Source organism: Gorilla gorilla, chromosome 16, assembly GCF_029281585.2.
Source record: "Gorilla gorilla gorilla isolate KB3781 chromosome 16, NHGRI_mGorGor1-v2.1_pri, whole genome shotgun sequence".
Taxonomy (NCBI): Eukaryota; Metazoa; Chordata; class Mammalia; order Primates; family Hominidae; genus Gorilla; species Gorilla gorilla.
The window spans coordinates 72,660,421-72,686,592 of record NC_073240.2 but is presented as its reverse complement, the minus strand read 5'-3'; the positions used below and the strand labels follow the sequence as shown (position 1 = coordinate 72,686,592).

The 26,172-nt window shown below is 38.2% G+C and overlaps 1 protein-coding gene across 24 annotated transcripts in view; it reads left to right on the top strand.

The window, feature by feature from the left end:
• MYO9A (myosin IXA) overlaps positions 1–24,251 on the top strand; it is a 307,532-nt gene extending 283,281 nt beyond the window's left edge. For all 24 annotated transcript variants that reach the window (XM_055363670.2, XM_055363662.2, XM_055363671.2 and 21 more), the window contains 3 exons: positions 16,265–16,467; positions 18,557–18,699; positions 19,524–24,251. In XM_055363670.2, the coding sequence (XP_055219645.2) occupies positions 16,265–16,467; positions 18,557–18,699; positions 19,524–19,987 (810 nt within the window). In that variant the 3' untranslated portion in view covers positions 19,988–24,251. The remainder of the gene's footprint in view (positions 1–16,264; positions 16,468–18,556; positions 18,700–19,523) is intronic.
• Positions 24,252–26,172: the final 1,921 nt, after the last annotated feature.

Here is a 26,172-nt window from a genome sequence, read left to right as displayed (position 1 = left end):
ACCAATTCTATAATTTTCAAAAATTCATTTCATTCTAGTATTTAAGAGTCAGTTCTCTTCATATTAAAACTTCAGTCAGTTTTAATCCAGTGCTCTTCTCACTTCCTCCCAGGGCAGACTAGACCTTTATCTGGAACTTAAAACTTTGGGGGGTAGGTGGGTAATTTCTGTTTGTCAGACACTTCTGCCCTTCGTCTTTCTTGACCCTTTCTCCCCTGATGTTGAGACTGGGAGGAGTGATAGGGGAGGCAGAATTCTGTATGATATCTCGGTGTTGAGATGGCAGTCCACTTTCTTGGTTGTTCAACACTGCTATTCTGGCTCATTGTCAGTAGGCTAAGTAAAGATAAGTAGTAGCTCCAGTTTACCCTGTTGACAGTGAACTCAGTTCTATCTCATTTCTGTAGGCACTGATAGTCCCTTGCAAGATATGGTTACATCTTCTGGCTAAACCCTGGGTGTTGGCATTCACACCATATGGGAAGCTGTCAAACTCACAGGGCAGATAACAAGTTTTCCAAAATTCTAATATTTGTTTGAAAGCTCGAAGTTTACTCACTGACAGCAAATATCGCCATTTGTTTCACTTGCAGTAACAGATTCCCTTCATATAATTTCAAACCACGTACTCAAGAAGAATAATCAAACTTTGTCAATTATCGTACTGTTTCATTAATAAAGCAGCTAATTTGGCTTGCAATTCAAAGAATTGCACTAATACTCTTTCTTGAGATAACCATCAGTATGTGACAGAGTTGCTGTATGTGTAATTTCCAGTTAATCATACAGAAAGTTGAAAATAGTTAATTTAACAGTTAAGAAGTAAATAAAATTAATTTACACCTCTTGTTCAATGACATGAAGTGAAACTGACTTTTTAAAAACTAAATGTGTGGTAGCAAAAGAATATGAAGACTGCTAGAACCATTTGGTATCATTACCTTGATTCACGTAAAGGTGACAGCAGTTGAACCCACAATTGCTTGTATGTAATTAGTACAGATGTCAACAAGTGAAAATGGCAAATAGCATCTTAGTATAATTATGAAAATAATTTTGACATTGTAGACCCTGTGAAATGGTTTTGAGGACATCATCACACCCCAGCATCTTTGCTGGGGATCTGTGGGCTACTCTCTGAGAACCACTGCACTATAATACATATAATACTACCGGCTCACTGCACTTCACAGAAATATTTGATGAGAATAATTCCTTTTCATATGCAAGATATAAGTACCTACAAACAGATACTAGCTGTATGTAAAGTGCTTACTAACCCTGATTATCTGGTGAGCCATAACTGCAGGCATTGGGATATGATTTTTGAACAAGCTTGGATACCTAGTTATAATACCACACAAAACAACCAGTCTTTTCAAAAAAAGCCTTGGATAAAGGATCTCTCCTTATCAGGAAAGCAAACTTCTCAGGAAGTGGTCTGATAATTCAGTTCCTTCCTATTTTTGTGACTTAACAAAAGGCACTCAACAGTGATCTTCCGTCTTGCCCTGAAGTGCTATTTTTGAGTAAAATTTCATTAGGATTCTGATATTTGTGTTTTAGCTAGTTATATTATTGTTCTGTCTAGATAATGCATAGTTCCTCCTCCTCACACATTTAACCCATAGACAGACCCTAGTAACGTGTACTTTCTTTGGGTCTTCATAAAGTATCATGACTTTCTGCATGAGGGTAGTATATGTCTTTTTCTAAATAGTCATCAGGTTTACTAAAGGCAATGCAATTCATTCCTTCATTATCACCATGAGTCTCTTTTACTGTTTAGGCTTACTTCGATTTATAGTATTTAATTTCTTTGTGCCCATCAATCATGCCTTGCCATTCCTTCTTGCATTCTTTTGCTATCGTGAGCCTTACAGAATTTTCAGAAGAAATCAAAGCTCTCCTCATAGGCCTTATTCATTCTAACACTGGAGTATCTTCTATTTGTTTCCACTGTTATCTTCTTAAAGTCTTAGGAGAAAATGAAAAAGTGAGTTTCAACTGATTCCCTCAAATAGGGTATCCTATTTCCCTCAAATAGGTATCACTCAGATCCCCCACATTAGAGCATTTGACTCTCAATATTTTTGTTACAGTCTGAGAAGCCTGTAATGGACTGGTCTCACAGAATTCTCACCCAAATTAAATAATTAAGACTGTCTGTTTCAGAATATCATTCTTAGAAAAAATAGACAATAGAATCATATATAGACTTCCTTAGACAGAGCATGGCAAATCTATATGATTAGGTGATTGAATGTGGGTATTAGAAAGCCTGTCCCAAAAGGAAGGAGGGAGAGATGGATTAGACAGTACTGTGTGCCAAATATGGTGAGAATACTAAGGAAGAAGTACTTAATTCTGCCTGGTGGCACAGGGAAAGTCTGTAGAAGTGACATGTGAGCTAGCTCTTAAGGGATGAGTTTAAATTAAGCAGATGGAGAAAGAACTACCAGTTGGTAAAAGTCAACAAGGTTTAATTCTGTAAAAAGCTATATAGCTTACATATAAACTTGTATATATAATTGTGCAGAAGGGAAACCTTAAGTTAAAACCAAGATAGGCTTTGTTTTGAAGCAAACTCTAAGACATTAGTACTATGGGGCCTTGAAGAGTGAGCCAGGACTCACAAAGTCTCAGAGTTTAGTACTTAATGTAAATTTTGGTGCTTTATATCTTATATTTATGATAGGGAATGGGAACTGATGTTAGCTACTATTTTTTAGCCATAAAAACAATTTCCTCCTGGGTCGTCTTCAAGGTTCTCAATAAGAATAGCCAAAAAGGGGCTGGGAGTGGTAGCTCCCAGCACTTCGGGAGGCCAAGGCGGGCGGATCACTTGAGTTCAAGACCAGCCTAGGCAATGCGGTGAAACCCCATCTATACCAAAAATACAAAAAAAATTAGCCAGATGTAGTGGTGTTTGCCTGTTGTCCCAGATACTTGGAAGGCTGAGGTGGGAGGATCGCTTGAGCCTGAGAAGCAGAGGTTGCAGTGAGCCAACATAGCACCACTGCACGCCAGCCTGAGTGACAGAGTGAGACCCTGTCTTAAACAAAAACAAACAAAAGAGTAGCTGAAAAGAATCCTAAGACTAATCTATTTATTTATTTATTTATTTTATTTTTGAGACAGAGTCTTGCTGTTGTCAGCCTGGGCTGGAGTGCAATGGCATGATCTCAGCTCACTGCAACCTCTGCCTCCCCGGTTCCAGCAGTTCTTCTGCCTCAGCTTTCCAAGTAGCTGAGATTATAGGCGCCTGCCACCGTGCCCGGCTAATTTTTGTATTTTTAGTAGAGACGGGGTTTCACCATGTTGGCCAGGCTGGTCTCGAACTCCTGACCTCAAGTGATCCACCCACCTCGGCCTCCCAAAGTGCTGGGATTACAGGCATGAGCCACCATGCCCTGGCCAAACAGACTAATTTAAAAAGAAGAAGAGATAGGAGAGTTGTCTAAGAACTTCCTCTCATAAAAACATCAGACGTAAATAGTTTCACAGAGAAAACGTACCAACTCTTTAAATACATAATTACAATATAATTTAAGCTGTCTCAGAGCAGAGGGGGAAAAAGGTCTTTTTTTTAACTAGAAGAGTCTTAACATTGATCCTCACCACCCCCCACCCCATACACACACACACATGCATACACAAAGAAAAGCTAATAAAAATTGCATATAGAAATTTTTTTTTTTTTTTTGAGGTGGAGTCTCGCTCTGTCACCCAGGCTGGAGTGTAGTGGCGCTATCTCAGCTCACTGCAAGCTCCGCCTCCTGGGTTCACGCCATTCTCCTGTCTGAGCCTCCAAAGTAGCTGGGACTACAGGTGCCCGCCACCACGCCCGGCTGATTTTTTTGTATTTTTGGTAAAGACGGGGTTTCACCGTGTTAGCCAGGATGGTCTCGATCTCCTGACCTCATAATCTGCCCGTCTCGGCCTCCCAAAATGCTGGGATTACAGGTGTGAGCCACCGTGTCCAGCCACATATAGAAATATTAAAAGCAGCAGAGCACAGCATGGACTCTGGACTAGACTTTTGGGTGTAAATCCTAGCTCTAGTTTACTAGTAGTTGTGATATGGGCAAGTTATTTAATCTCCATGCTTCAGTGTTCTCATCTATAAATTGGTTAATAGTACCAAATTTAGGATTAAATGAGTTAATTTTTTGTTTGCTTTTTAATTGAGACAGAGTCTCGCTCTGTCACCCACGCTGGAGTGCAGTGGCACAATCTTGGCTCACTGCAACCTCTGCCTCCTGGGTTCAAGCGATTCTCATGCCTCAGCCTCCCGAGTAGCTGGGACTACAGGTGTGCACTACCACTCCTGGCTAATTTTTGTATTTATTTTTAGTAAAGATGGGGTTTTGCCTTGTTGGCCAGGTTGGTATTGAACTCCTGACCTCAGGTGATCTGCCCTCCTTGGCCTCCCAAAGTGGTGGGATTACAGGCGTGAGCCACCATGCCCGGTCTAAATGAGTTAGTATTTGTAAAACCATTAAGAATTATGTCTGTTATGGACCTCTCTCCATAGAGAGAAAGAGAGTTCTTATACACACACCCCCATACACAGATAGCACTTGATATATAAATGTAGGACTGCCTCATCTATGAATATTAATTCAAAAATCCTAGGTTAAAATATCACTGGCACTTTGGGAGACCAAGGCATGTGGATCCTTGAACCCAGGAGTTTGAGACCAGCCTGGGCAACATGGTGAAACCCCGTCTCCACAAAAAAAAAAAAAAAAAATTACCCCTGGTGGCAAGCACCTATAGTCCCAGCTACTAGGGAGGCTGAGATGAGAAAATCACCTGAGCCTAGGAAGTCAAGGCTGCAGTGAGCCATGACTGCACTCCAGCCTGGGTGACAGAGGGAGACCCTATCTCAAAAAAATAAAAAATAAAAAAAATTTAAAAATAAAATAAAAATGAATCAGCAAGCAGAATTCAATAGCCTATAAATATAAAAATATAAACCTTGACCAAGGAGGATTTAACCTAGGAATGCAAGGATGACTCTATGTTAGGATAGCTGTTAATGTCATTCACCATGTTTGTTGATCTGTAGAGAAAAATCGTATTATCCTCATAGATATTTTAAAGGCATTTGATATATTAGCATTCTTTTTAAAAACATTCTTATTAAAACAGGGATATCTTATATTCTTAGCATGATAAAAAATATATCTGAACCCAAAATCCAACATCTTGCTTAATGGAAGAACACTGGAAGCATTCTGATTAAAATCAGAAAAGGCAATGGTATCCATTATCCCCACTATTATTTGACATTGATTTGAAGGTACTAGATAAAGCAATTAAGAAAAAGAATTGGAGATATAAAATAAAGAAATAAAATTATCACTATTTCCATTATGATTATATACATGCAAAACTCAAGAAAATCAATGAAGGAACTTAAAGATGATAAGAGAAGTCAATAAGGTGTCTGAGTACAATTAATAAATTTTACTTATGCAAACAACCACTTGGATGATATGATGGAAGAAAAATGCCCATTTTGTATATTGTACACACAAACACTTTAAACATCAACATCAAATACCAAAGAACACACTTAACAAGAAATGTAAAAGATTTGTACAAAGAAAGCCTTAAGGCTGGGCACGGCGGCTCACGCCTGTAATCGCAGCACTTTGGGAGGCCGAGGTGGGCGGATCACGAGGTCAGGACGTCGAGACCATCCTGGCTAACGTGGTGAAACCCTGTCTCTACTAAAAAATACAAAAAAATTAGCCGGGCATGGTGGCAGTCGCCTGTAGTCCCAGCTACTCAGGAGGCTGAGGCAGAAGAATGGCGTGAACCCGGGAGGCAGAGCTTGCAGTGAGCCTAGATTGCGCCACTGCACTCCAGCCTGGGCGACAGAGCAAGACTCCGTCTCAAAAAAACAAAAAGAGAAAGCCTTAAAACCTCAAATATTACAAAAGAAGACTTAAACAAATACATTTGGAAAGAAAGGCTAAATTTTGTAATGGTGTCAGTTCTTCTAAATTAATCTATTCATATATTGTTTCAATACCCACTAGGAGGGAAAGAGGATATTTTCTTAGGCTCAACTTTCAGACTCATATGACTACCATGGGCTCCACTTGGCATCAGAATCACTTAGGATATGGGACTGGAAGTATAGCATGCCTGCAGAGAGCATAAGATCATCCTCGTGTGGGAGCCCTTGCAGCAGTCCACACAACCATCAATGAGTTATCTTTGGCTTCTAAGTCACAACTCAGGTGCAAGGAAAAAGGACTCCACATCCAATGGATGCAGAACTATTCTGCCTTAGAAGTTTTATGCCTGTACAGGAATTAACCTGTTGTGAAATTCCATAGATATTGTTTCCAGGGTCCCCTCAAGGGGTATGCCCAATTACAACAGACTCCACTTTCAGGGAATTGGAAATATATGACTTCCTATGGGATATTTATAAATTACCTCTCCAGATGCAATTTATCAATCAGATTAATTTTTGCCAGAGGTGATGTTGCCTAATAACATCATTTGCATCCTGCCTTTATCAGGTTTCCAGGGATCCTGAGCTAGAACATTTGACCAAAGATCAGTTCTTACACAGACAAGGAAAGAGTTTCATAACTACTTACAAATGTGGTCTCAACAAAAATAGCAAAAGAATACTTTGGGGATCTTTACAAGTTGATACTAAAATTCATAAGAAAATAAAGAAGCAGAATAACTAGGAAAATTCTAAAAGAGAAAAAGGATTATAATATGAGTGGCATTTCAAAGGTCTGGTATTCACTAAATGATGTGGGGAAGATGAATATCCATGTAGGGAAGAAAAGAAACAAAAAAAAAGCCGATTCAGGCCAGGCACAGTAGTTCATGCCTATAATCCCAGCACTTTGGAAGGCCAAGGCAGGAGGATTGCTTGAAGCCAGGAGTTCCAGACCAGCCGTGGCAACAATGCAAGATCTCATCTCTACAAAAAATTTAAAAAGTTAGCTGGGCATGGTGGTACATGCCTATAGTCCGACGAATTGGGGACACTGAGGTAGAAGGATCCCTTGAGCCCAGGAATTCAAGGCTGCAGTGAGCTATGATTGTGCCACTGCACTCTAGGCTGAGCAAGAGTGAGACCCTGTATCTTTAAAAAAAGAAAGAAAAAAAAACCCTGATTCACATCAAAGACTAAAACATAAAAGTACTGGAAGTACAGCTCTGGCACTCCATCCTGGCAGAGGTTCTCACTGCCCTGCATCCTGTAGAACTCAAGTACCCTACCTCTCTACCTTAATACTGCCAAAATATCCAAGTAGTTTAACTCAGCTCAAAGGGCAATCGGGAAGGAGCACAAGGGGAAATCAGCAAAGTTACCAGCTAAACCTTTTCATGCAAAAGTTGAAACCAAGCCATAAAAGGTGGCTGAAGAGGATACATCTTTAGGGTGAAAAAAGTGCAAATAAAAAGGGAAAAGGGGAGCAAACGGAAAGAGATTAACCAAAAAACATTTATCTTCATAAAACAGAAACTGAAAACAAGCAAGAAAGAAGCTTAAGTGTGATTAAAGATCTCTTATTAAGTCAGGGGTCCCAGTATCTCATTGTACAATTCAGAAGAATTTTTAAATAAACTACTTTATAAGTGTACCTTTTTAGAGCTCTGAAAACACAGCTTTTAAGAAGAGAACTCCACTTCCTCCCACTTGAAAGGAATGAATTCAGTGCTAGTTTATTTTTCTGTACAAACTGAGAATAGTTAGCTCTCTATAAGCCTAATAATGTCTTAAACTGCTTCCTGATCTTGGCTCTCTGTCAAAAGCATATTATCTGTGATGTCTTTGGTAATGGTAGTCCAGTCCAGATTTTTCTGATAATCCTGTTAATGTGCTATAAAGGATTGGAAATCTGGGTATTGTGTATAATATTAAATTGTGATTTAGTAGGACTTGAGACCTACTACTTATCAACAGTTCAAGATAATTGTATTTGATATTCTCATTTTAGGAACAGTTTGCCTGCAAAGTTTAAGCCAGGAAGTCACTGGAATAGTTACTGAGAAAAAGGATGACAATATGGCTTTATATTTTTTCCAGTACTTGCATTAAGAGTTGGGTACAAATTATTCATGTAGTCTGTGATCAGTCAAAACCAATACAATCCCTATTATGATGGAAAAATATAATCTTGGACAGGGCTTTGCTATTATATAAGACCATTAAAGAAAAAAGTTGAAAGGTTCAGCAACAAAAACCAGGTATTATTTTGTGACAAAAATGACCATAAGGAAAGTAAAAGGGAAGTGACGTACCATAAGAAAATATTTTCAATTCCTATTTCAAAGTCTAATTTTCCTTAATAAAGAGAAGCTCCTATAAGTAAATAGAAAGATTAGCTACCCAGTGAAAAATGAACAAAGGATACTATAAACCACTTCTCAGTGTTATCTACAGATCCTTTTCAGGGAGGTCTACAAGGTCAAATTTATTTTTATGATACTGTCAAGAAAATATTTGCCTTTTTCACTCTGTGACACGCTGATGGTAGGAAAACAATTATGGAAAAAAACACTACAAGAGAATATACAGTGAACATGGATCCAAAAGAAAAAATTCCAGTTTGAAAAAAGTAAATTCATGCTTATTTTAGGAAAGTGGGAAAGTGAAGGATATTATTCCAGTCAGGAAACTACTGTTAATAATTTAGTGTATTTGCAAATTTTGTATTGCTCATTTTTAAAACCAATGGTATACAACCTTATGTACTGTTTTTAACACAGTATTAGTATTTTCGCATGTTTCTAAAAGCTCCATGTAATCAACTTTTTAAAAATTACTTTAATCTTTTTAAGATAATTCTAGGCTGTAGGAGTTTCCATTTTTCTTTGTTTTGTTTAATGCTTCTTAAAAGAGATCAGATCTGTTGAGCTTGTTTGATTTTCTTTAGCCATATTAAAAGATTTGCAGCTAACTAACTCATGGTGAAATACTCCGGTGGCCAGCTGATGGTATGAACACTGAAAAAAGGCAGCTCTTTTATTGAATACTGGAATGTGGACACTAGGAATAAACTCAGATTTTCAAGCTCCTTGAGGCTTTTAAATCATATTATTTATTCATTTGGCTAGAAATAGTCAATGTCAAATGGAACTGGATGATGTCCTGGAATTTATAACATAAAGAATACTTTGTCATTTTTTGTTAAATTTGCAGAGTGATCTTCTGTTTTCAGCTTGTTTTTCTTAACATGTTTTTTCCTTGTTGATTTTAGAACTAAAAGTGGAATAGCAATATTGTAATCCTCCTGATTTTATCCCATTAAGTGTTTTAGTTTTGGAGGAGTTAGCCTGAATGCGCTTAGAACCACCCTCCAGCCTTTACCTTATCACCTGCCCTAGATCATGGATTTCTATTTTTGAGACAGCACTTTTCCTTTCTTTCTTGCCAAAATCAACTCAGAAATTTGTCAGTTTAAAGTCACATAATTTTCAAAGGCTATTCGTGTATTTCCATAAATAGCTAACTTTGAAAAGGAACTCTTAAATATCTTTTTTATTGCAAAATACAACACATACATAAGAACAAAACACATACAAAACACAGAAACATATTCAGTTTAAGGAATTATTATAAATGAACATCCACATACCACCCCAGCTCAAGAAATAGGACATTGCCAGCATCCCCAGAAGCTCTCCTCCTTCCCTTTCTAGTCACAATCCTCTTTCTCCTCCAAAGGTAAGCAGTAACCTGATTTTTACATTAATGACTTACTTTATTTTTTGTTTGCTACCAAAATATGTATCCCTGAGCACTGTAGTTTTGCTTTACCTAACTTTGAGCTTTATATAAATGGTATCATCTAAGATGTATTATTTTGTCTCTGATTCATTTCAGTCAACCTTATGTGTGTAAGACTTATTCATATTTTGTTGTAGCTCATTTTCATAACTGTATAGTTTATCAGTGTATGCATTATACCACAATTTAGTCTACTGTTGATGGACATTTGGGTTGTGTTTTGGGGAATTATGATTTTAATGGACTCATACATGTATTTTTGTTGGAGAAATATACAGGAGTGGATTTGCAGGGTCACAGGATATATGTATCTTCAACTTTAGTAGATAATGCCAAACTTTCTTCCAAAATGGTTGTTAATATGTTAGCAATGTGTAGGAATTCCCAATTGCTCCACCTCCTTCCAGCACTTCTTTTGCCAGATTCCTTAATTTTAGCTATTCTGATGGGTGTGTTATTTTTAAAAATTGTATTTTTTGTTGTGACTCTAACATGTATAATGTGTGTGTATATATACATGTTGGCCATTTCTATATCCTCTTTTGTGAGGAGCCTGTTCAAAGCTCTTGCCTGTTTTTCTAATTGGATTGTCTGTCTTTTTCTGATGTTCTGTAGGGATTCTTTATGAATTCCAGATACAAATCCTTTATTGTTACTTTTGTTGCAAATTTTCTTCCATTCTATGGTTTGCTTTTTTCCTTTCTTTTTTGATGAACACAGGTTCTGGATTTTAATGTTGTTAATCAGTCTTTCCCTTTAGGATGAATACCTTTTAGGGTCATGTTTAAGAAAATTTTTCCTTTCCACGATGCCCTGCAGTTCCCCTTTTATTATAAATTGCGAGCCTTCTTATGTGTGGGTCTGTTTCTAGGTGCTCTGTTTTGACTATCTTTGTACCAACACCACCACTATTTTATTTACCCTAGCTTTCTAAAAATATCTGGTAGAATAAGTCATCCTACCTTCTTCAGTGGTGTTTTGACTATTCTTGGCTCTTTATATGCCATATAAATTATGAAATCAGCCTCAAAAAATTCTCTTGGGATTTTTATTGGGATTGCATTGGATCTATAGATTGCCTTCTGGAGAACTGACATTTTTACGATACTGATTTTTCCCATCTGTGAACATGATATATCTCTTCATTCATGTAGATCATTAGCTACTCTCAAAAGTGTTTTATAGTTTTGTATGTTGAGATTTTACACATCTTTAGTTTGAATTACTGCTAGGTATTTAATATTTAAATGCAATCATAGGTATTATTTTAAAATTTTTATTTTCTGTTGCTTGTTGTATAAAAATACAATTGATTTTGGTATTTTTCATCTTGTATTCAGTGACTTTGCTGAATTCACTTATTCTAATAAGTTTTCTGTGGACTCCTTTGGATTTTCTACCTGTACAGTCATATCATTCATGAATAATGATAGTTTCATTTGCTCTTTTGTAATCCTTATACCTTTTCTTTCTTTTTCTTATGTAAGTTAGAACCTCCAGTATAGTGTTGAATGGAAGTGGTGATAGTGATCATTACTGGCATGTTCCCAGCCCCAAAGGAAAAGCTTTCAACCTTTTACCACCAAGTGTGATGTTTGCTATAGAATTTTTGTAGGTACTTTATGAGATTAAGCATGTGCCCTTCCATTCCAGGTTTTCTAAGAGTTGTTATTGTGACAGAATGTTAAATTTTATGAAATGCCTTTACTGCATGTATTGAGGTTTTATCAGACTTTTTTATTGCATTGATATGACACATTACACTGAGTCCATTTCTAATGGACTACATTAGACTACTACATTATAATGTAGTAGTATCATTATATTATGTGTATGTAGTAGTATCATACTACTACAATAAATCCAACTTTTCATATATTTAAAATTTTTATATTACATTTTCTATATTACTTGATTCCGTTGTAGTTAGGATATTGTTTAGGATTTTTGCATGTGTTTATGAGTAAAGTTAACCCATAATAATCCTTTTTTGTTTTTGTTTGTTTGTTTTGAGACAGGCTCTCACTATTATCACCCAGGCTACAGTGCAGTGGCATGATCTTGGCTCACTGCAGCCTCAACCTCCTGGGCTCCCGCCTCAGTCCTTCATGTAGCTGGAACTACAGGCACGTGCCACCACACCTGGCTAATTTTTGTTTTTTTTTTTTTTTTTTTTTTGTAGAGAAGGGGTTTTGCCATGTTGCCAAGGCTGGTCTCAAACTCCTGAGCTCAAGCGATCCACCTGCCTCAGCCTCCCAAAGTTCTGGGATTGTGGGCATGCACTACTGCACCTGGCAATAATCCTTCTTTTTAATGTATTTGTTTTGTTTTGTTATCAAAGTTAACGCCTGCCTCTAAAGACAAGTTAGGGAATAGTTTCTTTTTTAATTCTGTGGAAGAATTTGTTATTTCTTCTTCTTTGCCACTGAAATCTAGGCCTAGAGTTTTGTTTTTGGAAAGACTTTGACTCTGGATTCAATTTCTTTAATATTATTCACATTCCTAATTTCTTCATTGATGGTATTAATTAGATTTTCGTAGAAATTTCTCCACTTTGTCTAAAATTTTATATTTATTGACATGAAGTTGTTTTTAGTAGTCTCTTATCCTCTTTGGGTCTACAGGATTTGTAGTGATATCCCCTTTTTCATTACAACCTTTGGTTATTTGTGACTTCTCTCTTTTAGTCTTGCTAGGGTTTTAAAAATTTTATTAGCCTCTTCAAAGAGCTACATTTGGCTTTGATTGTCTTTATTCTAATGTTTGTTTGCTCTTTTCTTTATTGCTTTTGTTGCAGGGGGAATTTATTATGTTGTTCTTTATCTAGTTTCCTGAAATAGATTCTTACATCCTTAATTAATTAATTAATTCTTTTCTAATGTATGTATTTAAGGCTGTAACTTTAAAGTAGACAGAGCTTACATGGGTTTTTATATTGTTTCATTCAAAATATTTTCTAATTTCCATTGTGATTTCCTCTTTGACCATGGTTTGTTTTAAAGTCTATTTCTTAATTTCTGAGTATACAAGAATTTTTAATTTTTTCTTTGTAACTACATTATTAGGAAACTTGTTTTAAATTACTTTAACGGTCAGATAAATTATTTCAACCCTTGGAATTTTGTTGTCTTGCTGTGTGCGCTTTAAAATGAGTATTCTCTAGTTAGATACTGAAGTCTGTATATGTCTGTTAGATTGCTTATATCAAGTTCAGTTTTACATCATTTCTGATTGCGTGTGCACACTTGTTCTCTCAGTACTGATTATAGTCTATTTTTTTAAAATAGTTTTGTCAATATTTTACTTTAAATTTTTTGAAGCAATTTCTTAGGTACATACATATTTGGAAATGTTATTCTTCATAATATGAACCTTTGTCATTGTGAGGTATCCCTCTTTATCACAGGTAATACTTCTTAAAGTTTACTTTGTTTACAGTTAATATAGCTGTACTAGCTTTATTTTGGTATTTGCATGGTATGTCTTTTTTTTTCCCATTTCTTTACTCTCAGCCTTTCTGAATTCACATGTCTCTTATAAACATCATATAGATAGGTTTTCTTTTTTTTATATGGCCTGACAATCTTCAAATTTTAATAGGAGCATTTCATCTATTTATATTTAATATACTCACCAATATATTTGGGCTTAAAATCTACTGTTTTTTATGTGCTTTTTATTTGTCCTGCCGATATATGTTCCTTTTTCTTTTCTTCCTTGCCTTTTTTGCTCTTTCTTGCATTTTTTTTTTACTACTTTTTTATTCCATTTTTTCTTTTGTTTGGAAGTTTTACTCTTTTACTATTATTTTAGTCATTAACCAAATGGTGAAAACAGATCTGTGATCTATCAGTGTTTGTTAACTAGTAGTTTTATCTTTTTCCCAGATAATACAGGTGTTTTAATATGCCTTACTGTGATATGATTTTGTTCCTCTTGTTGTTGTGTATCTTAATTATCTGTATGTTTTAAATTCAACACATCGCTATTATGTTTTATGCAGTCACTATTTAAACATACTCACTTTTCATTGCCTTTCATTATTTCTCACACCTCTAACTTTTCTTCAAGACATTTTCAATCTTTCCTTCAATATTTCCTTTAGTGCAGGTCTGCTGCTGTGAGATTCTCCTCTTAGTCTGTCTGAAATGTCTTTATTTCACCTTCATTCCTGAAAATTATTTCCTATATGTAACAATCAAGCTTGGCAGTTACTTTTTCATCACCATGAAAATATTCCATTGTTTTCTGCATTCCATTATTTCTGTTGAGAAATAAACTTTGAATCTAATAGTTATTCCTTTTTTGCAAGGAATTTGCTTTTTGTAACGCTTTTAAGTCTTTTTTTTGCCTTAGGCCTTTCGTTTTTAACAGTAGTTTGTCTAGGTATAGACTTCTTTTTATTTCTTTCTTAGGGGTTGTAGGCTTTCTTAAATTCCTAGGTTAATATCTTTAACTGCTTTTAAAAAATTGTCTGCCATGATCTCTTCAATATTTATTCTATAGGATCTCTCTCTTGTCCTGATATTTGCCCAGGCTGGAGTGCAGTGGCGTAATCTTGGCTCACTGCAACCTCTGCCTCTCGAGTTCAAGCAATGCTCTTACCTCAGCATCCTGAGTACTGGGACTACAGGCGCATGCCACCACACCGAGCTAATTTTTGTATTTTCAGTGGAAATGGGGTTTCTTCATATTGGCCAGGCTGGTCTTGAACTCCTGACCTCAGGTGATCTGCCCACCTCAGCCTCCCGAAGTGCTGGGATTACAGGCATGAGCCACTGTGCCCAGCCATTCTTTTACTTTCTTTTGTGAATTTTTCCATTCTTTTGTTTCTTCCTGCTTGGTTCAGGATTTTTCTTTTGACCTAATTTCCAGTCCACTACTTCAGCTATGTCTTCCTGTCTCCTTCAGCATGGTTATTTTAAATCTGATAGCCACAATATCTGGAGTCTTTTAGGGTTTCTGTTTTCTGTCATTTTTACTAGTTTTCATTTACATTGTCCTGTCTCCTTTTGTGCCTGTTACCTTTGATTATTTGTCAGAGTATTTGAAAAACTATTTTTAAAATATTTTGAGGCCTAGATAATGTTACTTTCTTCCAAGAATGTTTTCATTTTTTTCTGCCTGGTCCTAAAGTATTAGCAATCTGAGATTACTTTAATTCATTTTTAGGGATTAGAATTTTCTGGACCATTCAGATGACTTGAAGCTAAACTACAGTATCTGCAAGGACTTTTATAATTTCAGTTTACTCTTACGTCTAAGAAACAAACCTTGGGGATCCCAGTGTCAGGCACGGAGGTTTTGCCAGGCAGCAACCCACACCATTGAGTGGGTCTGGCTCCAACTTTTATTCTCTATCCCAAGGTGATGGCAGACTTTTTCTGTAAAGGACTAGAGAATAAATATTTTAGTCTTTGTAGGCCAATCTCTGTCTCAACAGTCAACTCTGCCATTGTTCTGCAAAAGCAGCAATAAACAATAAGTAAATTAATGAGATGAAGGTATTCCAATGAACCTGTATTTACAAAATATGTGCAAGGCTAGATTTGCCACACGGGCTATAGTTTGCCGTCCTCTGCTGTAGCATGTCAAAAGCTCTGTTTAGAGTCACAGCCACCTCTGACATTTAGATCAGCACTAAATGCTGGACTAGTGTCTCCTTAATCTATCTTGTTAGCTCTTCAGTGCCTTCTAGCATATGTTGAGTTTTTATGTTTCTTAGCAGGAGATTAACCTAAAAAGTTTAGTTTGCCACTACCAGAAGAAAGTCATATATAAAGTAACCAATGTTTTTTTTAAAGAAAAAAAAAAAAAAGGAAGAAGCAGCAATGTGATTTTCACACTCTGATCTCAAGGATAGAAGTTTCCTAAGAAAATATATCTCACTAGCACCCTGTGTTCTATAAATGACTACATTTTGTTTTTGTTTTTCAAAACTGAGTTTTAGAACATACTTCTATGGTCTTCCTAAAGAGATTATGCATTCCAAGGCTATAGTTATAGAGCACTGTTATCCATCAGAACTTACTATGATGGTAGGAAATGTAGATCTGTACCAGTCAGTGTGGGGGTCACAAGCTACTTGTGGCTATTGAGCACTTGAAATGTGGCTAGTGTGACTGCAGAACTGAAATGTTAGTTCAATTTTAATTAATTTAAAAATAAATAATATCCAGATGTGGCTATTTTGTTTGGAATGGATGCAGCTTATATTAAAAGAAGAAACTCATCTCAGTACACAATGGGTTCTTACACTCCCACCTACCAAAGTATCCATTTTCCAGTACTCTTGCAAGAAATATTTTAACTTAAATGTGTTGTATGAATATGTCTCGCTAAATATCCTAGGCCTCGCAGAGTGTTTCCATTTATTCTTATCATTCACCTGGTGTGATGGAAATACACTTGTTATCCTAAAAGAGCAATGTAAAACTGATGCAGTCACTCAATTTACTTTCTAACATGAATTTTTCTCTGCAGGGAAAGGGGCGTATTCGTCGAGGAAACTATCCAGGTCCATCGTCTCCTGTTGTAGCTCGGTTGCCTTCTGTGTCTGATGTCTCAGAGGAGACCTTGACTAGTGAGGCAGCCATGGAGACTGACATCACAGAACAGCAGCAAGCAGCTATGCAGCAGGAGGAGAGAGTACTGACTGAGCAGATTGAGAACCTACAGAAGGAGAAGTGAGTATCCAGGAGGAAGGGGAGAGACAGTTATAGTCTGTTTTCGTTTCCTTCCTTCTATCGTTTCTTTATTTTTTCTTATCTCCTGTGTGTTAAACACTGTGTCAGATGATACAGGAGATGTTGAGATGACAAAGACGTGTTGTCTATACTCAGGTAACAGTGTGAGAGTTGTTCCCTCTGGGAAGCCAGTTCCATGAGTTGGGAAACCTGAGGCTGCTACAGTGATGGTCTGTAGAGGCTGACTGGGAGGAGGACACAGTATCCACAGGGCATGTCAGTCTTAGTCACGATTCATCTAGCAGTAACAGTGGGGAGCCAAGATGAGGTACTGGAGTCCTAACAGGTCGGAGACCAGCCTCCATGAACAGATTTATTTTGCAAAGAAGAGAAGGAATTCTTAGGCTAAGCCAAAGTCCCTTTCAACAATGGGCATTATTCACAAATCCATGAAGGAAGGTTATTAGCCAAAGATCCATATGACCATGGGAACAGCAACTAGATGGTCATAGTAAGGCTATAGCCCTAGAGGGTGCTAGGATACTGGATAGGGAAACTGGTTGCAATTTAGGAGAGAGACAAATGAGAAGCTCTTTTACCTCCATTCATCACTGTTGCAGGGATTGGGTGACAGTATGCCTTGGGGATAATATGAACATGCCATGGTTCTCCCTACAGGTGCTGTGTAATAGTTCTGGTCGACATTGATGACTCTTAGGAAGTCTTAATGGGATCTTTATTCCTGAGTTCCAGGATCCCAGGTCTTGAGTTTGGTTTATAAGGAGATATAAGACTGTTAAAGTACTTTCTTGGTCTCTCATGATTGATTCTGGAATACAGGCCAGCTAAAAAAGCAGCTGGGGCTCAGCTGTAAAAAACATGATAAGGCAAAGATGATGTACATTGACCAGGGGCTATTTGCAAGAAGAGTGATCTGAAAAGAAGACCCAGTTTGGCTTTGATGCAGATGATATTGGCAGTCTTGAAGGATTAATAGGAATTTTCAAGGAAGGGGAGAGTCTCTAGAAAAAGAAAGAAGAACGAGCAGAGTCTCAGAATGCACATGGCCTCAGACAATTGTAATGCTGGTGATACTGTTCTTGAAATGATTGTTCATGGATCTCAAGCCAGGTAAAGTGGAAGTAAAGGTAAGGGGCTCTGTTAGGGAAGAGACTTGATTAGAAGGTGAGTAAGAATTGGAAGGATAAGGAGGTTGTGAACAGGGTAGAGTGTTGGATTCAGAGTTGGTGTATTCAGGTAATGACAAGCTCCAGGATCTGCCCATTGGAGAAAGTAGCTTAGATAAAGTAGAGGAGAATATTGTTAGAAGTTGCAGACATAAAGGAACTTCAGTGTTAGAATATTCAGATGAGTTTTTACAAAGATATTAATTGAATAGATCAGGTGATGTCAGGCATTAGTGAAAAAGCAAGATTAGGAGCTGAGTACCAAAGACCTCATAGAATGTGGGGCATTACTGAGAGGTAGCTGGCTGACCGTGATGAAGAAGGGAGACTAGAGAATACGACAACTGAAGATGGCATAAGCTTCAAAGGACAGAAAAGATCAATCAGTGTTTTTCTTCGTCTAGAGGTCTCTGTGGTGAAGATAGAGGGTATCATCTATAGCCAGTTAGTAAGCTTCATGGAAAGTAGTTTAGGAGCTGGAAGGAATCTTAGAGGTTATCTAGTTTAATCTCTTTGTTTTGTGGTAGGAAGCTGAGGTCCAGAAGAGAAAGGTACTTTCCTGATGCATTATGGATATTATGAACAAGGTTAGAGCCCTGATCTCCTGCTTATCAGTCCAGAGTTGATTTTACTGAAAGATCTCACCACTACATCTTTCTTCACCCTACCCTTACCCCTATTATTGGTCCTAGATTGGCTATCTGTCATTTTGTCCTTTAGTCCATATAGTTTTAGCCTTCACTATATTTGGCATACAGGTCCTCATCACCACCTGGATGGGGACAGTAAAAATGGACTCTCTTTGCTTCTTAGATTCCTGACTTCCATGGAGGATCTTTTTTTCTGTTATCTTCCTTCCACTTCCTATCAAATGCTAATGGTTTCTTGATTGTGTCTTACAGGGAGGAGCTAACATTTGAGATGCTTGTACTGGAACCCCGTGCCTCTGATGATGAAACCCTTGAGTCTGAGGCCTCCATTGGGACTGCTGATAGCTCAGAAAATTTGAATATGGAGTCTGAATGTGCTATTTCTGAGAAATCAGGTAAGTGAACATGGTAGAGCAAAGACTCCAGATTTGTTTTGCAAAGGAGGAATAAAGATTCCAAAACTAAGACAAAGTCTTTTAAGAATTTACTGACCGTACATCAGCAATAACAAAGTCTTGAGGAATTTTGTCCTTTTATCCATATAATTTTAGCCTTCATCGTTTGGCATACAGGTCCTTATCACTACCTGGATGGGGATAAGAAATATAATTGTCTTTGCTACTTAGATTCCTGACTTCCACGGAAGGTCTTTTTTTTCCTGTTGTCTTTGTAAAGCTTCCATATACATTGTTTATCAAACCAACTCTTCAACGTGATTGAGTTTTTTGTTTTTTGGTTTTTTTTTTTGGGTAATTTAATGTTTTATCCTGTACTTACCATAGAGAAAAGCCAATAATCACAATATATGTTGTCTTACTGACCCATAACCCATTTTCTGAGGGTGGCAGGCATTGTGCCCCACTGTGAGGTGGGACTATATACATATACAAAGGAGGTGTTTAACTGGGTGGCATGTCTCAGGGAGATGTAGGACTTACATATCCTGGCAGTTTTTGAAATGATAGTGACTGTTCTAGGCCTCCGCTGATGGCATAGTCAAACAAACACCAGATTTCCTTGGGGATGATTCGGAAATGCTACATAGAGAAATGGATGGTGAGCTCTCTTTGACTGTGACTGTGCCCATAGTAAGTCATCCTGGACCCTCTGAATCTTATCCCACCCAATTTCATGTGTGAACAGTGGCATCTATTCATTATATGATGATTTGCTTTAGAGGGCACTGTCATTTACATCTTTGGTCTCTTTTTTGCATTAGAAAGAAGCTTAGCCCTTAGCTCCCTGAAGACAGCTGGCAAGTCTGAACCTTCCAGCAAGTTGCGAAAGCAACTTAAAAAGCAGCAAGACTCTTTAGATGTCGTGGACTCTTCGGTCTCCTCTTTATGTCTGTCTAACACGGCATCATCTCATGGGACCAGAAAACTATTTCAGATTTATTCCAAATCTCCATTCTACCGAGCTGCCTCAGGTAATGAGGCCCTGGGAATGGAAGGACCATTGGGCCAGACCAAATTCCTGGAAGACAAGCCTCAGTTCATCAGCAGAGGAACCTTCAACCCGGAAAAGGGCAAACAAAAATTAAAGAATGTGAAAAACTCACCTCAGAAAACCAAAGAGACCCCAGAGGGGACAGTCATGTCTGGCCGCAGAAAAACTGTGGACCCAGACTGCACCTCCAACCAACAGCTAGCACTCTTTGGAAATAATGAATTTATGGTCTGAACCGGCAGATGTGTGTCCCTCCGTGGCTACAGAGTGGTAGAGTGGTAAACACATCTCACCTTTGGGGCTGCGTTTCATCACCTCGTCCACAATAGTCAATCCTAATTGTGGTCCTGCCTCTTTTCTAAGCATATGGCTAAGACTGTATGTGCTGAATTCCTGGGCCTCCTGCAGAAGCAGAAAGCCTGCTGGGGATGGTGCCAGCTGTGCCTTGGCTGCTGTATTTGAATTGAGATTTTACTATACAAAGCCACCTAGGGCCTGGGGATTTGGGTCAGTTGTAGTTGCCTCTCCCCCACCCTCTTTTCCCTTCCCAAAGGTGGGTGTTGAACTAGGGGGGATATTGCTGTCCTGAGGGACCCTCTCATTTCTGACATTTGAAGAAAACGTATAAATCTTTCTTAACCGTGAAAGCAAAAGCCTTTGGGTTTATTTTGGGATAGTTAGGAGCTAGGGTAGAATATAATTTTTTTCCAAAAACTTACAAACAAAAAGCCTAATCCCTCTATTTTAAGATTTCTGAAAAAACACTCCATGTTATATTCTGGGGAAAGCAAAAAAAAGAAACAAAAAAAAAAAAACGTGATTGTTTCCATTAAGCCATCAGAGCGTGTCTCCTCAGATATCTTGTTATACAGTGAAGAAGAGAATACCTATTTTGTTTTTTTGATGATGTTTGATGTCATAATAATCAGTGCTGGTTTAACTCCTGTTTAGTTCCTGCCAAATACATTGCATGGGCTGAAGTGTCAGTAGCCATACTGTTCTCATGTTTCTTGGTCCTAGGATCAGATTCTTCTACATTAGTTTTTAGTTTCCCAGAGACATGGTGATCCCTAAACTTATGAAGGTTTCATCCTAAGCCATTCAGGCTTTTCTCTTTGTATAGATTAAACCGAAAACCGCATATGAGCCTGTTCATCTGCTGGTGGATTCCCACCACAGACTCAAACAAATAATGTGACCGTTTAGTTAGTTAGTTTCCAAAAACATTCACATACAATATTGCATGAATAAGAGGTGTTACAGAAAGCTGCCAAAAAATAAAAAGGTTTTTAATATGACCTATCTAACTTTTATCTTCCTTTTCTCAGACCATCAGTATTAAATCAATGGAAAAAAATCAAGGACTACTTGAAGCTATTTTTGTTAATATTCTGGTTACTGAAGTTTATTGTAAATATGTATGTATAGTAGGCATATTTCTTTTTAACCTTGTGCTTCCCTCCTTCCCATGGAATTTCTTCCCACAGATTAGGGGCCACTGGACAGGGGGATGAGAGCCATTCATTCATCCCTGGGTTGAGGGAATTAGTAAGACATCATTTTCACCACTGGGTGGTCTTCATACACATGAGGAGTTATAATAGCATTTTAAGTATCTTAGCATTTGTGGGATTAGAAATCTGTTTTTGCTATTTATAATATATGAAAAATGAAACATGATAGCCTTTCTTGAGATAAGTATGTGAAATGTTTATTTTTAAAGTTACTAAATGCATCTTGTCTTGCTACTACATGCACTGCTCTGAAAAAGAGCCTTTACCATCTATAACCTGTATTTTGGTTATTCTTCCTTTTCATACTTCTTTGAAGTTGTGGAAATATTAAGTCTTTTGTTAAGGCAGAGTCTCTCCTGTTACACAACACTGAACCTCATGCCACTGCCTCAGTGGTTATTGGCCAGCCCCAGAGGTTAGACTTGGAGCATAATTCTGAGTGGCAGCTAAAGGTAGCAGGAGTCTTACCTCTCCCTACTTTGGGTTCAGAATTGAGCCAGAGAAAGGAAGCTATTAAAATCTCCAGAATAATGATGGTTAATGAGCAAATGTTATGCTTTATATCCCACAGACATCTGCCACCTTGTTCATCTTGTCCTGAGGAGTAATAAATAATGTTAAGCTTTTAAAAATCTGAATTTCAGAGAATCTCCTAGAGGATAGAGGAAAACCCCTCAGCATGGTGTGTCAGGGTGGGATTGCTGGTTCCTCAGCCCCGTGCCAGGTTGCACAGTCTGTGTTTCAGTGTTCTTGGGAGAGTAGTGTACTGCTGGGCATTAATTGTTACTCTGCACTTGCTCCAGAATGTTGGTTAAATCCTGTATGAAAAAAAGAGATTGCCCTTATGGAATAATTTCCTGTGGCCCAGGGGAATGGCCAGAAGAACACATGTTGGCACATGTTCTTCCTTCTAAATCTTTGTGGGGCTTTTTTGGCAAAATAAGTTTTTTGGCAGTTAAAAAACGACTGATGTAGGTCACTTTAAAGGAACTAGGTGATGGATGTTAAGAGACTTTATAATTTTTCTCAGGGACCTGAAACTCCAATTTGGATAAAATTCAATTAAAAAAAAAAACACTTGTTTTTTCAGTTGCTAGATTTGTGGATTTCTAGTAATTTAATCTGCCAGGATTGGGGTGGGTGGGTGAGAAGAAGAGATCCACAAAATGATAAGAGTGGAGAGCAGTGTGGGGCCCTCCCTTTGAGGGAAAGCCGTTGTTTACATAGGGTAGTAGGCCTTGTTGGCCTGATCAAGAGATGAAGCCATAACTCTTAAAAACCTTCAGAACCAAACGCTGTGTCTGCATCCATCTGTTCTCACTGGCCCTCTGCATGGTAATGTCACCACAAAGTGATGCCGCATTACAATCACTTACTTATGAAACTGTTAGCCCTTAATATGCATCACATTTGTGGTTCCATAGTGCTTCTCCTTTGCTTGTTTGATCTCTGCATGGCAGCAGTGGGGCAGCTCCACATTTGGAGCCCATACTCCAAAATGCAGAGCACTCTTCTCACAGCACACATTCCCAGCCCCAAACAAAACCTGAATTTTCAACTCTGCCCATTAAAGTGAATGTATCCCTGTAATTTAGTATGTACTTATTATGGAAAATGTAACAAAAGCAGAGAAGTGTGATTTCATTCTGTATCACAAATTGAAGCAAATCAACAGCAAATACAGCAGGATTCAGGGAGGCTTAGTTTACAACGTACTTTGTACCTTCTGCCATTTAAATTATTTTGCCACTCTGGGCTTCTGAAAACACAAAGGGAGATACAGCCCTCCAACTATGAGCCTTGCAGAGAGAGACAAAAGGGCCAGAGGTCCTGGGATGGAATACTAGAGCCCCCACCTTCTCATGCTTTGGAAACCTGCCAGAGCGCTTACCCTGCTGGAAGATTAATGAAGACTCCGTTCTGCGTTTCATAACAGTAGAGTTGTTTTCTCCATCAAAAACAGAGGGTCACAGAAATGTGCTGAAAAGATGTGGTCCAGCAAGATTCTGTAGTCCCACCTCAGGGCCTGTGGGCTGTGTTTTTAACTGTAACAAGCACTTTGGTAAACTAGAAAGAAGAAAGGATTCTCAGGATGTGTTCAAAGCTAAGAGAGTTTTCATTTTAAAAAGAAACATACTCACTCCATGGCTTTCCTCATCCTCCTCTCTTTTTTCTTCTTGGTGGGAAGCTGGATGCGGGGCATGCATCATTCTTTATGGACAAATGTGTTACGTCCACCCATACTCTTGTGACAACTCCCCAGCACTGTCCTGCAATACCATGCTGGCCTTGGTATTAAAACTCCTTGGTATCCGTGAGAGTCCTCTTTTTCTATGCCCTAGACTACTTTTAACCACTTTTCTCTGGAATGACTCCCACATTTGATTGGGTGTTGAAAGGGTAACAGCAAAATGATGATTGTGGAGATGGATCTATTAGGTCTCATGTTGGTCCCCTGGTTGAAACTATTTTCAAAAAAGCCCCAACAATGGGCCTGTCACCTTGCTAGTCATCCATTCTTAATGCCTATTTATCAGCCCTCTGAGGTCATATAAAAGTTGCACCTTTTGAACCAAGTATTTGTATTTACTATGGGAAAGGTGTGGACTACAGATTAGTATTATATTATTTTAATGGATTTTAAGTAATTTATAAGTATGCTGAGTGTAAATTTTTTTAAAAAACTGTATTATAAAAGGACATATCCTGTGAAATATAACATTTTACTGTTTAATAGAATAATTCTATGAGAAGAATGATTTATCTCACCCACGGAACTGATTACATTCCGGATGCAATCAATAGGCACTTTGTAATTTCCTTTTTGTTTTTTTTTTCTTTGCCGGGGGGTTGAGGGGTAACAAGATATCATCTGTATAAAGTGCAGTTTGTGTCACTCAAAATATGCACTGTATGGCTACACAAAAGCAGCTTGATGAACAAATCACCCCATGGCTCATTAAAGAACAAAGCTTCCAGAAGCAGCAATATGTGTGGTTTGTTTTCCAACCATCCTGGCTCCCACTCCAACTATTCCAACCCAACTCCAAGAAACAGCAGTGACTTCTTAGTTAGTTACACTGATGTGTTTTCAGGAAAGGACTCAACCCAAAGTTGACAAAGCACAGAGGTGGTAGTCACTGGAACTCAACTGAATTCAAGTGAAGGTGTGATTCACGTTGTCGTTTTTTCTGTAGTGGATGCAGGCTGCTGGCTGTCAAGACTTCATTTAATCGGTTTAAGGCTAGAAGGGGAGGAAAAGCAGTAAATCTGCATTTAGGATCCTCCCCTAAATTGGACACTTGAAGAAGTAGCAAGGTTGCTAATAGAGGGCCCAAGGATTCTCACTGAAAAGCAAAGCAACACATTACAATAGAAACAGAAATTTTAACTCAGTTTTTGTCATTTTTGTTCTGCTACCAACTTTACTGCATGTCTGGGAAAGGCATTCGCTCTCTCTCAATGTTAGTTTTCTTATCTGGAAGTCAGTTCTGTTTCCCAAACTCCCAGCTTTGGAGAACTCCTACTGACTCACAGGTTTTAGTGTAAAAGGTAGTAGTCCTAGGAAGTTTGCTCTGACCCCGTGAATTGGGTTAGAGGTCTGTGTTCTCCACAGCTCTCAGTTTTCACAGCGTCACTTACCTGTCTTGCTGACTCTTAGATCCCAGCACCTAATAAAAGGTTCTGGCTAGGCAGATATTGGATGAGAGGATTGACCAGGATCAGTGGTTCCAAAATGCCAAATCAGGTCTAAGGTTACATGGGGAAAAAAACATGTAGTGATTTTTTTTCCCTAATGCCAAATGTATTCAGTTTTTAAAATTCTGGGGTCATCCTTCTCACTTGTTTTTACATTATATTTACATTTTCATTTTTGCATTAAATTTATATTACATTGAAATATGAAGTGTTGTTTAAAATTCCCTTAGTTGCCCAAATAAAACCTAGAAATACCATTTTTATTTATTTTTATTTTTTTGAGATGGAGTCTCACTCTGTCACCCAGGCTGGAGTGCAGTGGCACAATCTCGGCTCACCGCAACTCCCACCTCCCAGGTTCAAGTGATTCTCCTGCCTCAGCCTCCCAAGTAGGTGGGACTACAGGCGCCTGCCACCATGCCTGGCTAATTTTTGTATTTTTAGTAGAGACGGTGTTTCACCATGTTGGCCAGGCTAGTCTCAAACTCCTGACCTCAGGTGATCTGCCTGCCTCGGCCTCCCAAAGTGCTGGGATTGCAGGTGTGAGCCACCACACCCAGCCGAAATACATTCTTAAAACTTGCCCCTGAGATTACTGAGATGACAACTATTGTGATTATGAAGACCTGAGAACAGAAAGGTATATAAGGAGAGGCAAGTTATAAAGTGACCAGAGCTTTGGTTTGGTTTGTTTTTTAAATTGCTTTTGCCCCTAGAATGGGTGGCAGTACAGTGTCTTAGAGCCAGAGATATAAACATGAAAGTAGATAAAGTACATGTAATATCTGACTGTTGAATCTTGTAGGTATCTCAGACTCACAGTCAAGGAGTGTGTCACTTCCAGGTAGTGCCCACAGGCATTGTCCTAGGTGCTTAGGGTACATTAGTGAACAAAACAAAGATCTCTGCCCTGTGGAGCCTGCATTCTAGTGGGGAACACCAGTGATGTCCACCAGATAGAGACTAGTCATCCATGATACCTGGGTTTGACTATGAGGTTGCACTTCTTGGCATCTTTGAGTCTTTCCCTGCCCTTCCTACCTTGAAATATCCCCTTGTGGGTAGAGAAGTGTCTCGTGAATCTAAAAACTAGCTTTATTTGAAAAGGCCCAGATAGTCCCACAGGGACTACCTCTGTGGTGCTTCATAGCCAAAGATATTTCTGGCATTGAGGGGGGGAAAAAAAGCTTTCAAATTATCTCCCCT